Raw genomic sequence first — 11028 nt, 5'->3', positions numbered from 1 at the left:
TTACTTACCAGGAACCTTGAGGAGATCCACACACCAAGGTATGTTTCACACAGTCATGATCCCTCTCAACTCAGGTTCTGCCTCAGCTTCCAGCCACTAGAACTGCAAAGACCAAGGAACTCGGCTGCTGGGACTGCAGGCAAGTGAGGAATAAAGCAAAGCAAGCAACACTCACTCTGCACGTTTCACAGCAGTGCTTGCAGCCCTGCTCCAGACCAGACGTGGGCCCTCTGCAGCACAGCAGCAGCGCTGCCATGGTTGCCTGTCACAGGGCTGGAACAGCTGCTGAGGGAGCAGAACAGCTTAGAGGCAACACTTGGCTTAACCCTCTTAATCACCCACTAAAGCATGGGTCTAAGCATTAGCAACTACTCCCACTACGAATGCTTCTGGCCCCTTCTAGACGTGCACGACTCAAGCCTGCAGCACAGGAGACCTGATAATCCCAAACTGCTGCTGGTTTATTTACCAAACCCCAAACTCTTCAAGGAATCCCCCACTCCCACCATTTTACACAGCTTTGAAGACCAGAGGATACAGAAGCTGCACAGTGGATTACCAGGCAACATTTATTAGAGCATTTCAAGTATACAATGATTTTACTGATGGCTGTGAGCAGCTAAGATGCAAATGGATGCCAGTAGGAAAGGGTGACCTAGAACTAGCAGGCAATTAACGTGGGAAATTAATGCTTTCAGCTGAAAGAAGAGGAAAAGAAAGTATCAGATTAAAAGATTAAGTTTGGGGATGGGGAGGAGAAAGTACAGAAGTTCTTATTTGAGATCACTTCAATTGGCAACTTACAAGTAGCAGAAGCTGTCTGCTATTGCACTCTTCCCTTGGCATCCCAAGGACCTAAGGTGTGTTTTTTCCACTGAGAACAGGCAGCATTTTCCCTGGTAAGAATGGAGTCCTCACCAGTGGGTGCTTCTGGAATCCTAGCTCAGCACTTAAAGAGATTTAGATCTCTGGCTTTGCATGCTCACAGGAGAACCAGGCTGCTGGACTTCCACCAGCGAGGAAGCAACGCAGACTTTCAGCAAGAGCACACTAAAACTATCAACTCCTCCCTATAAGGCAGCTGGAGGTCAGGACGCTTTTGGGGTGCCTGAGCTTGTTGTTTAGAAAAGCAAGGACCACATGGCAACAAGACTACAACGTCCCCTGACACGAAGAAGGACTGTGCGTGTTTCCCAAGAACTACTTCTGAAAGACACGGCCTTAAAAACATCTTAAAGCAGAGACTCCCCCATTGATGCACAAAAAGGGCATGACCAGGGAAGGACTGAGCTCCGAGGTGATCACCTCCCACACCACAGGCTATGTACCATGCCCAATTTGCAAGTTAGTAATTCTGCATTTAAGATAATAGCTGCCTCAGTTGTGTCTTAGTCTCCTGCATTTAATAACAAGGAGCAGCTGAATTCAAGAGCTTAAAAAAATAAAAGGGAATTTAAATGCTTAACTTTTAAAAGGGCATCTCCCGAATGACTGTCCTTCAAGACCACTAAGCTCTGAGGTATGTGACGGCAGCTTAGCAGTCAGGCTAGCAGAATGCAGTGGAGTTTCTAAGCCTCCCGAATACACCTTCGTTAACCAAATGGATCACAATTCTTTGGAGCAAAATTGCTTAAAAACTTGTCTTCAGCAAAGACCATTTAAAAATTCTGGTCGCCAACCAATTTGCAAGTAAACAAAGAAGTATTAGAAACAGCAACAACACCGTCTGTTTAACCAGATCAGATCTGATCACTACAAAACCATGCTAAGGACGGCCACACGACTCCCATCCCGGATGCTGCCAGGGCCTTCCTCACACACATCCTACAACTGCTTTGTAAAAAGTGTTTGTCTAAAGGACAACGATGGAAGACATGTCTGGACTTCATGAGGTTTCAAACAGAAGGGCATACATACATTAAGTTAACAGACTCAACCTTCAGCACAGAGGAGTTTGATAGAGTTACTGGCTAGAGTCACAGGAAGTTCCAAATTTGAACAGTCTTGAACCACTTCCAAAAATTCCAATGGCTTTATAAGAGTTCCAACAATTAATGGGTATATAAAACGGAGACGGACTTCTCCAGCAGAAGAGTTGGGGCTCTTCCAGGCTAATCAGACCGCTGGTACAGAAGGGAGTTGATTTGACTTCCCCCACCTTCCCACCAGTCCACTAAAGACCATGATTTATTAAACCCTTCTTGACTTACTGACGGCTGATTTAACAGGCTGCAGACTGTGTCAATCATAGTGGATGGCAGTATAGAAGATTATCCAAACAACCTGTGGAGAGGAAAGGAAGTGAAGGTTATTTCGATACCTCTGGAGAGGGTTCAGATGCAGAAAGCAAGCCTCATGCTGTGCTCTCAGTAGAGGACTGGGGACTGAATTCCAGCTTTGAGATGGTCTAAGAGATGTTAGGATCACCACACACCACAAACAGTGGCATTCAGCTTGCTTGCCTTCTAGGGTGTCTCCATATTAAAATCGCACCACAATCTCTCTAGTGATCTAGAAACATCCCCAAATCGAGCACTGACTGTATTCAAACTCATGGAGGGGGTAAGGGAAAAACAAAGACACACAAAGCATCAGTTTGGGCACAACTAGACAAGACTCCACCAGGTTGGGGAGACATACAAGTTAAGTGGTAGATGCAGAAGTATACCTGCCCATTCCTACATCGTCTCCTACAGAGGAATCCCAGCATACTGTATTTCATTGCCAGCAGCCATCAGATTGTGGCATTTGCTTTCCCAATCAACTTCACTTATAAGGTGATGTGAGCACATCTCTCTTCTATCAGCACCTCACCTGCTCTTCTTCCAGGTCTTTTCCCTCAGGAAGTGTACCAATACAATTCACTGATCAAAGAAATCAGAGGCATTACCAGAAACAGTGCAAAAGATGTCATGAATCCTTCCTTTGTGAGCTCCCATGTCCCGCCATACTCCTCCTCATCTATCTGCTGGAAGCTGCTGAAGTAGAGGTACAGAACACCAGCATTGATCAGGCAGAATCTGGAAGAAAGAGATTAGGAACCATCATTTTGGTGATACAGGACACAGGTAACCAACATGCCATATAGCAAAGTAGCACTGAAGCATCCTTCATCCTCAGCAGAGAGGAAACAAAGAGGAACACTGTTCCTGCAACACTTCCCAGGCAGCTCAGTCCTCTTCCTTAAAAGAGCACCTTGGGAGCAGCTTGTCAGGGCACACCAGGTATGGATGAAGTTCACCTCACAGGGCACAACCTACTCTCAGTAAGGCTCCAGACACAGCAGTTAAAGCTGGAAGCATCAGCAGATCTGCAGACCCTGCAAGTTTCCCTATCCTGCAGATCAGCAGCAGTCCTGCTCCCACCCAGGATCCTATTTCCTTGTGTGTGCTACTTGATTTTGAGGCTGCTAAGAGGGAAGACTGTTAAGCCTCCATGCTCAGTGTGTCACCATTAGTGTCCCATGGCCAAATGCAGTGACTCAGAGAGCCAGAGAAGGCTCGACAGTGCCCTCAGAGCAAAGCTCTCTGGTTCAGCGTGAGACACCTCAGCGGTCTCTAGGCTGTGCCAACAGTTACACTGCAACGGAGAGAAAAACCATGAGCTCCTGTTTGTCCTTGGACACATCTGGCTTCAGAACGCTCCAGCTTAGGACTGGGGTAACCTGGGGAGTGACAGGTACATTCCCTGGAAAGCAGGCTGGGTAAGAAGGGCAACATGGGAAGACATACTCAAGCTGGGTGAGTGGCAGCAAGCTGCGAGCAGCTGCGTGACTGCACACCACAGAGAAAGCACCCACACAGCTCTGGAAGCTTTTAGCTTTTCCACTTACACCAAATCACTTTTATTTCTCATTAACATTTAGCACAGGAATTGGCTTAGGTGCCTTGTGAATTAATGGATGACTAAGTAAGAACAATGCTTTTCAGCTATTCGCATCTGTTACTGGGAGCACTTTAGAGTTAACTGTTTGCACGTAGCTATTGAGTTCCTGTTGGAGCATCACTGCTTCACAGCCCCTCTTCCCTAAACTTCAAACTTTTTCCCCCCTCTCTTAGACACTTGATGCTACTCCCTCCTCTTTCTCGCCCCAGCCAAGACACTCAGGAGGAGGGACAAGAACACGAGTCCATTTTGCCTAAGAAAATCTGTGAGGTCGCAAGCTTGACCAGGAGACCTTGACTAGGCAGAGATAATTGCAGAAGGAGATACCCCAGAGCAGGGCTGTGTTTCCCATCACTGGGGTCCCTCCGGAGGCTTTTGAGTCAAACATTTTCATTTCATAGCTCACTGCAGCCTTTGGACACCAGTGGGGAGGTGACCTGAATCCCACATCTCAGCGGGGAGCTTTTGCCTCTCCAGGCACTGCCCAGAAAGGAGCTGCAGGAGCACTGCCAGCGGTGCTGCTTCATCCGCTCGCTACCTCTGGTCTTTGGTGTTTGGAAGAAACCTGCTCTTTTCCAAAGAGAAGCTGCCCCTCTTGTCTACTTACAGAACCCCCTCTCCGAGGAGGGCTCCTCACTCAGAGAGGATGACTATCACACCTTCCCCTCCAGGGGCCTTACTTCTTCAGTGGCCATGGCAGGCACCATACTCATAGCCCTGGTTCACACATACATGAACAGGCCACTTCATAACTCAACTGAACCTCTCGTTCCCTTCTTCTAACCCTGCTCCCTTTAATAATAATAAAATAAGAAAACAAATAATAATTGTAAAAAGCATTAATCAGGCTGAGGAGAGAAAGAGGCTGACGAAGACACGTTCTGATCTGTATGAATGTCATGACAAAGAACAGCCTGGAACGCACCGCTGGCTCACAGGCTGCATTTGGCAGCCTGTTGTTTATAGCACAACTTTAAAGCAGACACAAAGTCAAGTCCAAATGTGGGAAAGTACATGAGACAGAAAAGGAAATAAACCTTACACTGCTATTCCCACGAATCCCTTCAGTGGAACTACTCCCCAGATGATTCCCAAAATAACTGCAATGATCTGCCGGAACCAGTAGATCACATCTAAAAACTCGTCCTGAGGAGATAAAGCACAAGAAAAGTTTTGGCATTTACTTTGTATCCCTTTTTTTAAGCATCATGCAATTAACAGGTGAAAATTTAATGCACTGAACACTTAGTTTTCCATTTCAAGCAGAAGATATTCTCCTCAGAGCAGACGAAAGCAGCTTATGGCATCACACACATCGGATTCCCTGCTTCCAAATTAAGTATACAGCTTTGTCCTCCAATGGGCCAACTGCACAGGCAACACGCATCCAGGCCCCTGGTTAAGTAAAGATCCAATTCTGTAACAGTTCACTGCAATAGAAGTTTAAAGACCTCTTTACGCTTTTAAGAGTGTTACAGCCACTCTCAGTGCCCCAGGCCCTCCCCTTCCCAGGGGCAAACGCTCCCAGCAGCGAACCCCAAATCACAAACCACCTCTCACACGTGCTGCCAGCGCTGTCTTCCAGAGCAGCAGTGAAGCTGTCATTCCTGTCTGTCCACAGGGCGCAGACAGCTCTGAGCACCGCAGCTGGGCAGTGCTGACTCATGTGTTAAAGTTCACTTCTGCTCACGTCCTTTGTCCTCCCCAAGGATTGCCCAGCACACCCCCAACACCTCGGTGATTTTACTGCAGGATGCACACAGTTGTTCGGCTCCATGTGGAAGCCTAGAATCCATGTCAGATATGGCCGTTTCTCTCCGTGACTACATTTCTCAGCCATTTTAGCCTTCAGTTCACATCCTACTGCACCAAAATACTGCCAGAGCCCTGCTCACTCTGAGAACCCTGCCCAGATTGTCAGAAGGGGATGAGGGCGAGCACAGCAGAGCAACTGCAGCTGATGAGGAAAAGTGACACAGATCCATGGCTGTCCCTGAAGGAAGCGCAGGGCAGGGAACGCATCTTGTCCACGGTGAAAGGCACAGCCAGCAAACCGGGCAGTGGACATCCCTGAGGTGCTGCAGGAGCTCGGAGCACTCGGTGTGGGTGCTGCTGGGGGTGGCAGCAGGAACAGGCACTGACCAGGAGCATTAAAACACCCGGCAGAGATGCACAGGAAAGACTTCACGAGTGCTAAACCCCCGGGAAGCCTGTGGCAAACCTGGAAGCTTTGCTGACAAACACGAGCACAACGGGCAGACCGAGCACACACGTTCAATACTGTGGAAACCAAAAGCACACGAGATGGTGAGGCCAAGAGCAGCCAAACAACAGCTAAACAACTGTCATGAGGTTAGTCCTCTGCGAGAGCAGACCTATGCCATGACACTGTAACAGCGGAACTCCTGCAGGCCTGTTCTTGCTGCCGTCCCATCCCTTCGGAGCTGACAGCTCAGCTGGATTTGCACACATACTTCTTACAGTAGATATTTCTGGTTTTCTTTCCATTACACAAAGTGCATTTTTATCCAATCCTACAAAAGTTCAATCCAAATTTAACCGCGAGTATCTCGGTATTAACACGGTTTGTGTTTCCTTCGGCTCACACCCAGGGAGCAGAGAAGAACCAGGGCTGCTGTGCGCTGCAGAGGACGAGCTCTCTGGTTAGGAGAGGAACCCACCGCGCGCCAGCTGCGCAGCGGGGAAGCCACCGCTGGATTCAAAGCAGGAATGCCGCAGGAACAGCCCTCACCCACCCGCTCGGGAAGGGAGCGGGCAGAAGCCTCGCACCAGCCCAAGCGCGGCCTCACCGAGCGCACGGCACCCGCGGGGAGGCTCCGCCGCCGCACTCCCGCGCACCGGGGCGGGTCGGAGGTGCCGGCCCCGCTCCCAGCGCCCCCTCCCCGCACAGAGCCCGGTGCCGGTGCCCGGTCCCCTCCGCGCGGCCGCAGCCCCACCTTGTCGTGCCACGCGGAGTCGCTGCGCAGCGCTTTGCCCCACACGGAGCCGCGCGCGGCCGCGCCGCCGTTGGCCACCGCGTGCTGCTGCGCGTGCGGCGGCTCCTCCCTGCGCCGCGCGCCGCTCATCCTCCCGACAGGAACCGGAACCGGGCCCGCCGCCGCCGCCGGTCCCGGAAGCGGCCACCGAGCAGCGTCACCCGCCCGCGCCCCCCGCTCCGCCAATCGCGGCGGCGGCGGCGGCGTGGCGCGTCACACGTGACAGCGGCGAGCGCCGCGCCCCGCTACGGCAGGGGAGAGGGGTCAGGCGGAGCGCTGGTACCGAGCAGCGACCTCGGTACCGAAATGAGGGCAGCGGCGGCCGCGGGGCGGAACGGGCCCGTGTCGGTCGCCGCCTGTCCGAAGGCCCCGCAGGGCCGCTCCTGAGCGGAGAGCCCGGACACGGCCCCCGTTCCTGCGGGCTGCCGGGGAGCGCTGGGTCCAACTCTGGGACAGCAACACGAGGGGGACGTGAAGCTGCTGGGGCGAGTCCAGAAGCTCTTCCCTGTGAGGGTGCTGAGGCGCTGGCCCAGGGTGCCCAGAGAAGCTGTGGCTGCCCCATCCCTGGCAGTGTTCAAGGCCAGGTTGGATACAGGGGCTTGGTGCAAGCTGCTCTAGTGGAAGGGGTCCCTGCCCGTGGCAGGGGTTGGAGCTGGAGGAGCTTTAAGGTCCCTTCCAACCCAAACCAGGCTGGGGTTCTGTGATTCCCTGGGCACCGTTTCGCCTCCTCGCTGTGTGTTCTGGCTGCAGATTTCCATCGTGCTTCCCTCTCTGCTCAGAACCTGTTGCTGTGCGTTTGCATCTCTCCATAGTTCCCTCTGGAGATGGGCTGCAGGACTGGGGGCCTTTGGAGCAGGGCAGCCTTTGAAATAAACCACGGTTCTGCAGGGCACGGCAGCTTGTTGTTATCCGAGACATTGCAGCAGCCAAGCATCACAGAAATCGTGCTCTTGCAAGTGTATGTAAATGAAATGAACACATGTGGAGTCCTAACGGTTTGCCTGGTTTTCAATACCCTTGCCTCACAAGAGCAGTGGTGTTCAACTTAGAACAGCTGATTTCCTCATGAAAACCACATCAGGAGTTACTTCTCCAGCACAGGGTGGGCAGGGTGTGTGTCAGGACCCCCTCTCCAGACCACTCCTGGTGTCTCTCCCTCTCCCGTTCCCTGCTCCTCTGCAGGCCGAATTCTGGCCCCAGCATCATGGGGTCCTGTGACCCAAAGGTAAACTTCCCCTGCGATGATGCCTGGGAGGCATCACTCTTCCAGTGGGCAGCCCACAGGATCAGGAGGCGGCTGCAGGGCTGGGATGCGGCACACGGCTGCTGATGGGAAGGAAGCTGAGCAAGACCTGAGGAGTCTCGGGACCAGTGCCCTTCCTGCCTCAGGTGTGGGGTGGGAGCTCCCCATCCCCGAGTGTCTGGGCTCCAGACCCCAGATCTGGAGCGGGGCAGGCCCCTGGCTGTTCTCATTCCAAACTGCTGTCTAGAGAACCTTCATGGGGCTGTTTCACTGGGTCCTTCCTTCTGTGGGCTCACAGCTGGGGGCAGAGGCAGGGCTCAGCACCCATTGGCCACCATTCCCTGTGCAGCATTATCCCACTGGACCCCTGCCCAGCCTGGGTGCAGCCACTGGATGTCCTCAGGGCCTCTCCCCATGCCCACTGCCAGGAACACGGCCCAGGATGAACCATCACCCCTGGACCCATGGCCAGCATCACCCATGGGTGCCCCAGCTCTGCATTGCCCACCATCCCCCGTGCCACCGGGCTGGGGGCCACAATTCGCCGTCGGGGCCCCCGGGACACGCCGGTTCCCAGCCCCTCGGGGCAGCCCTGAGCTGCGCATCTCCCCGCGGACACGCGTGGGGCGCTCCCGCTGCCCTTTCGTCTATATAAGGCCGGGAGAACCGGCCGGGGTCCGTCCCGCCGCCCGGCCCCGCCGCATTCTTCTGCCTTGTATGGGCCGGGCCGGGCCGGGACAGGGCTGGCAGCACCGCCCCGGACCCCGCTGCCCGCCCTAGGGCCGCGCCGCGGGCCGGGTCCCGGCAGAGCAGCTCCGGCCGCCCCGCAGCATCGCGCTCCCGCCCAGGTGAGGCAGCTCCGCCGCGGCCCGGCCCCGGCTCTCTCCTTCCAGAGCGGGACCGGAGCCGAGCGGTCACGGGCAGCGGGCAGAGGGAGGGAGGGACCGGGAGGGATGGAGCCGAGGCAGACCCGGTGGGGCGGGATGGAGCCGGGGGCAGATGGAGGGACCGGGAGGGATGGAGCGGGATCAGCCTGGAGGGGACGGGAGTCGGCGGCTGCCCCGCAGGGAAGGGAGGAAGCAGGGGCAGGGCGAGGCGGCGGCAGGAGAAGCCCCGGGGCGTCCCCCTCCTGCCCGGGGAGCCCGGCAGGGATGTCCCAGCCAGGGGAGGCGAGGATCGGTCCTGAGCAAAGCACTCTGTTACCGTGTGCAGGGACTTGGAGCTGGGACGTCCCTGGTGCTGCAGGAGCAGATCCTGCGCCCCGGGCTTCACCCGCCTCCGGTCTGTGAGAGCTGTTCCTGTCTGGAACATTGCTTTTCCCCCCGAGTCTTATTTGCCGATGGCCAGAGCCAAGATCCAGATGCATGCGTGATGCTCCATAGATCCCCCCAGTGACCTGTGAGCAACTGCAGGCAAGAAACTGTTGTAAGGCAGGAAAGCTTTACTTAGCTCATTCCCTTCGGTCTTACACAGAGGAACGTTGTGTTTTGTTTAGCCTTGGCCGTGAAAACTTGAGGTCCTTTTGGCTTCCCTCCCTGCGTGCCCTTTCGGTACAAAACGTTAGGGCTGTGATAAAATCCAGAGGGGCTCTAAAACATGGATGTGTGGGAGAAGGCGGCGCCCGGAGCAGCATTCCTGGAGCGGAACATCCCGAGTGTCAACAACCGCCGCCGCTGACCAAAGATGGTTGCGTTTCTCCTCTCACTTCATTTTTTATCCCTCGCCACTGGCAGGCTCCGTGCGGCTGTAGGAGGAGTTTGCGGTCACCTCCCCCTCTGAGGCGCTGCGGCCAGATCCCCACTGAGGTGAGCCCTGTAATTCCCTTGGGAATCAACAGCGCAGGGCAAGTTGTGCTGAGGACCGGCTGCTGCGGGGTCCTGTCTCCCAGCCCCACCGGGCACCAGAAGGGTGCTGGGTGCTGGGTCTGTTTCACGGTGATGGATGGGGTCTGTGCAGGGTCTTCTCGTGGTGGCCCCAGAGTTGTGCTTTGGAAGGTTTGCTTGTGCCTCATGGGCATGGTGAGGTCCTTGTTCACTGAATGTGGCGGGAAGGAGCTAGTCCAGAATGCTCGGAACCAAGCCCCACCGGGTCTCTGGTGTGCGGCAGGAGCTGAGGGAGGGCTGGGATGAATCTGTCCTGGGGATTGCTGCACACTTGGCCCTGGCTCCTGGTGCTGCTCCGCTCCTTCCCATCCACAACATGGAACCCACTCATTGCCTTCAGTGCCAGCGGGTGCACATCACGAGATCTCTGCCAGGAGCTTGTGGTGGAGAGGAGCTGTGAGCAGATGATGTCCCTCTGAGGCTGTGCTGGAGGCTGCAGGGCAGCCCCACGTGGTGCCAGCACCCTGCCAGCACTGCTAGAGGAGCCTCCTGCATGGCCAGCTTTAGAGGAGCACCCCTGAGCAGCGTAACCTGGATGGACACAGCTTCTCTTGGGGGGGGAAAGCACAAGCCTGGTGGTGCAGGAGGCAGAGAGGTCACCTTGGCAGGAGCAGTGCAGGATGAGGGAATAAGAGCCGCTGGTGGCGGGATGAGTGTGGTGACCAGATTGGCACAGGGCTCTTGTGCCAGGCTGGCTGTGGTTTTACCCAGTGCTAATGTCCTTGGATCTGCTGCCTGCTGGGTGGAAGCAGTACTGGGATAAGCAGCTGCTTAGCAGGAGGTGGCAAGACCAGGAGTCTCTGTAGGTTTCCTTCTTGCCAAGGAGGACGCCCAAGGCTTGGTGGCTGCACCACTTGGCTCAGCTGAGTTCATCCCAGGTGCAGGGCATCATGGCCAGGCATGAAGCAATCTGGGTGTTGAGTGTTTGGGAATCCCAGATGGGCTCAAAGACCCAGATACAAAATGATCAGGAGACGACCAGGCTGAGCTGGACCCTGGGACCAAGCATCTTTCCAGGGCA

General features: G+C 54.8%; 2 protein-coding genes across 3 annotated transcripts in view; one reads left to right on the top strand and one right to left on the bottom strand.

Moving 5' to 3' along the window:
- Nucleotides 1-671: 671 nt before the first annotated feature.
- RAB5IF (RAB5 interacting factor) lies at nt 672-6971 on the bottom strand (the record flags this gene model as incomplete). 2 transcript variants are annotated; one of them, XM_080627767.1, is made up of 4 exons in its annotated part: nt 672-2283; nt 2891-3020; nt 4928-5031; nt 6843-6971. In XM_080627767.1, 4 exons carry the CDS (start codon nt 6969-6971, stop codon nt 2242-2244), a joined length of 405 nt encoding a protein of 134 aa, XP_080483893.1. In that variant the 3' UTR covers nt 672-2241. The 2 variants fall into 2 exon arrangements, with proteins under 2 accessions (XP_080483893.1, XP_080483892.1); XM_080627766.1 differs by lacking the exon at nt 672-2283 and having other exon boundaries at nt 2812-3020.
- Nucleotides 6972-8846: 1875 nt separating this feature from the next.
- Nucleotides 8847-11028, top strand: part of MYL9 (myosin light chain 9) — a 7635-nt gene continuing 5453 nt past the window's right edge. Inside the window, exons 1-2 of the mRNA XM_080627726.1 lie at nt 8847-8972; nt 9858-9929. The gene's annotated coding sequence lies outside the window, so the exon portion shown is untranslated. The remainder of the gene's footprint in view (nt 8973-9857; nt 9930-11028) is intronic.

The sequence above is a fragment of the Psittacula echo genome, assembly GCF_963264785.1.
Source record: "Psittacula echo genome assembly, chromosome: 12".
In the NCBI taxonomy this organism is placed as follows: Eukaryota; Metazoa; Chordata; class Aves; order Psittaciformes; family Psittacidae; genus Psittacula; species Psittacula echo.
The sequence above is the reverse complement of the archived record's forward strand: the minus strand, read 5'-3'. Positions and strand labels throughout refer to the sequence as shown.